Raw genomic sequence first — 4,196 nt, forward strand, 5'->3', positions numbered from 1 at the left:
ATATATATTAGTATGCACATATCTGTACACTTATCTTGACATCACATGCTGGTTGCAAACAAGCATCACCATCATACCAGCAATGTCGTTCATTTCTAGTCTTCTGTGAAAAGAAGATATCGGATCATGGAGAAATATTACCATACCTGGAAACAGGTGAAGGTTAGTGACAGGAATGGCATCCAGCCATAGAAAATCTACCCAAACAAAATTTCATCTGACTCATGCAAGCACAGAAAAGGCACACTATATGATGATGATGATGATGATGTCGATAATAGAAATATTTTGGAGGTGTTTTAGTAACACTTGCTGTATGTACACCCTCTGGCTATATAAGGAAAAGAATACCTACACTATTGACTCCACCAGATGATTGATGCATACATATTTTCCCTTGCGATGCCTTGCCAATAACGCCATTAGCAAACTTGAAACCTCTGTAAAATAGTAATAAAAAAAAAAAAAAAAAATTTAGAATCTATATTTTAATCAATAATACATTGTAAAGTAACTAGCATACCTGTGTTGTCAAAAATGCAAACTGTTCTATTAATGATAGAAAATGGCATATCAACGCAATAGGGAAAACCATTAATGAATGTCAACAATCTAATAAACATATGTATATACATTGAATTGAAGCAGTTGAAGAATCAGATACAATTGTGACATCTCGGTTGAAAATATCACCCACATAATGTACGTTTGTGTGTGTGCGTGTGTGTGTGTGTATCATCTATCTATCTATCTCTCTATCTATTTTTAAATATATATATACATATATATATATATATATATATACATATAGTATTAATAAAATAGATGGAGTAAGTAAAATATTTTATTGGGGATGACACGTTTCGACCCATTCTGGGTCTCTTCGGGTACATCAATAAAAAAAAGTCTTACTAGAGATTTTCTGATTCGGTTTTACATACCGCTATATGTCCATCAATCGAAACTGTGCCGGTGCTTTACTCATCATCTATTTATACATTTCGTATAATTTATCCATTATACATACATATATATATATATATATAAATACACACACAAACATACATATGCACATATACATACATATGTACATATAAATACATAATCATACATATATATATACATACCTACACATATACACACACACATATATATGTACATATATACGTCACCACAAAGTATATGGAAATCCTCTGAGCCCCTCACTGCCATTCACTCCCACTCCATCTGGTGTTTTACTCTTCTTTCCCTACAGTTCAACTGACAGGAGATACTTTGCTTTTTTTAATTATATAAGAAGATAAATTATATGCTTCATTTTTGAGAAAAAAACACTTGGAAAAATAATTGAAACACATATCTATCAAATTACTATTTTTAAATCTCACAATGAGAGATATTCAACAACAGTACTTTGGAGTAAAGATTGTTTCTAATTTATAGATAAGTGACTAGTTGTCACTTTGAAAACTATATATTTCAAACAGGAATTTGGCAGCACCACCTCTAGCCGAACAATTATTCTGTGCTGATGAAGGGAAATAGCCCGGAAATCGGAATACACAGATATTGTTTTGAGCTGAGTGGAGGTGCTAGATTCCCTTGTTCAAAAATATAAGGACACAGATCATGTTGTATAGCCAGCTGGAGACGATGTCTCCTAGGGCTAAATTACAGCAACATTCGTCCTAAACCAGCACTGCCATGTTATGTTGGCAAACAATTTTTACTCCAAAATATCTTTGACTTTACATTTTTTTAAAAATTCATTTTCAGATGAAATTGTTAAAGCAAAAGGTTTTATTGTTGGCTACTCCTTGCACAGCCAATCTTTTAGCCAAATTCAAAACCATAATCAGGAGGCCAATAACTCAAATAATATCCAACAAGACAAATATTTTGTCTAGTGCAGTGGTTATCAACTAGGGTTCATATGACCCCTGGGGGGAGGCGAAGAGCTCCATGTAAGATTTTTGGGTGTTCACATAAGCAAAATAGTAAATTGGGTTCACAGTAGTATTTTATGGGTCCATGAAAAAATTTTGCTTTAAATGTATTTATTGCAAGAAACAGCTAGGTTTTTCTCTAATGTTTTACATAGTTCAAGTGAATGTCTGATGAACAAAGTAGGAATTTTAAAAGAAGTATCTGTAAAACTAGTTTTTGAACATCAAATGGCTATGGGGGTCCACCAGAATAAAATAGTACTTAAAGGGGTCCATAAGTCAAAAAAAAAAAAATGGTTGAAAACCACTAGGCTTTAGAGGTTCATTGTGCTTCTCAAAGTTGTAGAAGTAACTTCACCTCAAGGAGGGGAACATACAATTTCCTGCAATTCAGACTGCCTCATGGTTGCAGCAGACAAAATGGAAAAAGTGTTGCCCAAGAGGATGGTGAGGGAGATAAGCTGGAGCAGCCACTCTGACGTGCAGGGCTCACATCTGTGGACAGCCATCTCCACCCCGAGAGTGGTGAGCAGGTATATGGACTGGGAGCCAAGAACTACAGAAATCTCCACCGCCATAACCACAAACTAGTCAGAGAATGACTGATACCTTGACAGTTTGCTGAAAAGTGCTGTAGAAATTACTAATTAATTCTTTTGCTACTATATTTCTACAGAAATACTATTGCCTTTGTTTCAATAATTTAAAAAATAATGAGGAATTTAGTAAAATATCTTACTGAGTTGGTGTTTGGAACATAAAGTTGTGAGAAGGTTCTAATTTAGATCACTTTAAAACATGAAGTTTGTATCATAGAAACAGGACCAGCCTCAGGCAGGCTGGTTGGTATCAAAAGGGTTAACAGAATTTCTCTTTGGTGCCAAGCATGACAAGAAACCCTTATTGTTCACGTCAGGTATAGCAGGTATACTTAACATGGACAATATTAATTTGTTACATAGACTGAAAGCCGCGTTTGTACAGTAGGAGCAAACAGGAGTACATTTATGCTTTCTTCAAGTGCTTTAGTTTTATAAGAGAACAAAATGGTTGAACAGATAAAATGCCTTGACCCTTAGTGAAAGAGGCAAGGTATTTTGTACTATTATGAAACATTGTATCCTTCTTTTCAAGGTATCAAGTTGCGAAGAAATAAATAAATAAATATTCATTCTATGCTTTATTCCCAAGAAACTAATAGGCTGGAAGTTCTAAGATCAAATCTTGATCAGGAGGTTAGTGACTTAAAATCAAGCTAAGAGAAATTATTAAAATTCCAAATAAACAGCTTTCTCTGACTGAAACCTTTAGAAGGAAAATGGTCATAGAACAGAACTGAAAACTGTCATAATATCGTCAAAAGACTCTAATAAAATGTTTACTGGGGTTGATCTGTTCATCCAAAACCCTTCAAGGTGGTGCCCCAGAAATGACTTCAGCCCAATGACTGAAATATGTATAAAAAAAAAAACGATAGAAAAAAAGCTAGACAAATGAAGATAACTTACACTAGCAACTGTGCATTGTCATTCAATTGAATTGGGTTTATTCGTTGTTGGCGGTAATGTAAGAACCTCGTAAGGGTTTCCTGAGGATCCCCACGATCAATCTTAATAGGTATATTTGATGGGTCTCTCCAAATCTCAACACCAACAAGGCCAATGTAAAGATTTAAGGGCCGATATATCTAAAATGAAAATAGCAAGAACTTATTTATGTCAGTAAACATTTCACTTATGATTACATAAAAATACTTGTATGACTTGCTTTCACAGGCAACTATTTAAAAAACATGATTTGCTGACCTGAAAGCTCAGCCTAACAATGGTGATGAGCTAAAATCTTTCAATCAATTTCTTTATACCAGCACCCACTGTGCTTTGGAAATTATCTTCCACATATGGAAGAAGAAGAAGAAGAAGAAGAAGAAGAAGAAGAAGAAGAAGAAGAAAAAGGAGGAGGAGGAGAAGAAGAAGAAGAAGAAAAAGGAGGAGGAGGAGGAGAAGAAGAAGAAGAAAAAGGAGGAGGAGAAGAAGAAGAAGAAGAAGAAGAAGAAGAAGAAGAAGAAGAAGAAGGAGGAGGAGAAGAAGAAGAAGAAAAAGAAGAAAAAGAAGAAAAAGAATGAGGAGGAGAAGAAGAAGAAGAAGAAGAAAAAGGAGGAGGAGGAGAAGAAGAAGAAGAAGAAAAAGGAGGAGGAGGAGGAGAAGAAGAAGAAGAAAAAGGAGGAGGAGGAGGAGAAGAAGAAGAAGA

General features: G+C 34.7%; 1 protein-coding gene across 1 annotated transcript in view; it reads right to left on the reverse strand.

Moving 5' to 3' along the window:
- The window catches only part of LOC106874077 (disintegrin and metalloproteinase domain-containing protein 12), a 351,070-nt gene that overhangs the window by 32,966 nt on the left and 313,908 nt on the right, over window positions 1–4,196 (reverse strand). The window contains exons 10-11 of the mRNA XM_014921671.2: window positions 3,455–3,633; window positions 356–440 (exon numbers count right to left, since the gene is read on the reverse strand). Coding sequence (XP_014777157.2) covers window positions 356–440; window positions 3,455–3,633 — 264 coding nt within the window. The remainder of the gene's footprint in view (window positions 1–355; window positions 441–3,454; window positions 3,634–4,196) is intronic.

The sequence above is a fragment of the Octopus bimaculoides genome, chromosome 14 (genome assembly GCF_001194135.2).
Source record: "Octopus bimaculoides isolate UCB-OBI-ISO-001 chromosome 14, ASM119413v2, whole genome shotgun sequence".
Taxonomy (NCBI): domain Eukaryota; kingdom Metazoa; phylum Mollusca; class Cephalopoda; order Octopoda; family Octopodidae; genus Octopus; species Octopus bimaculoides.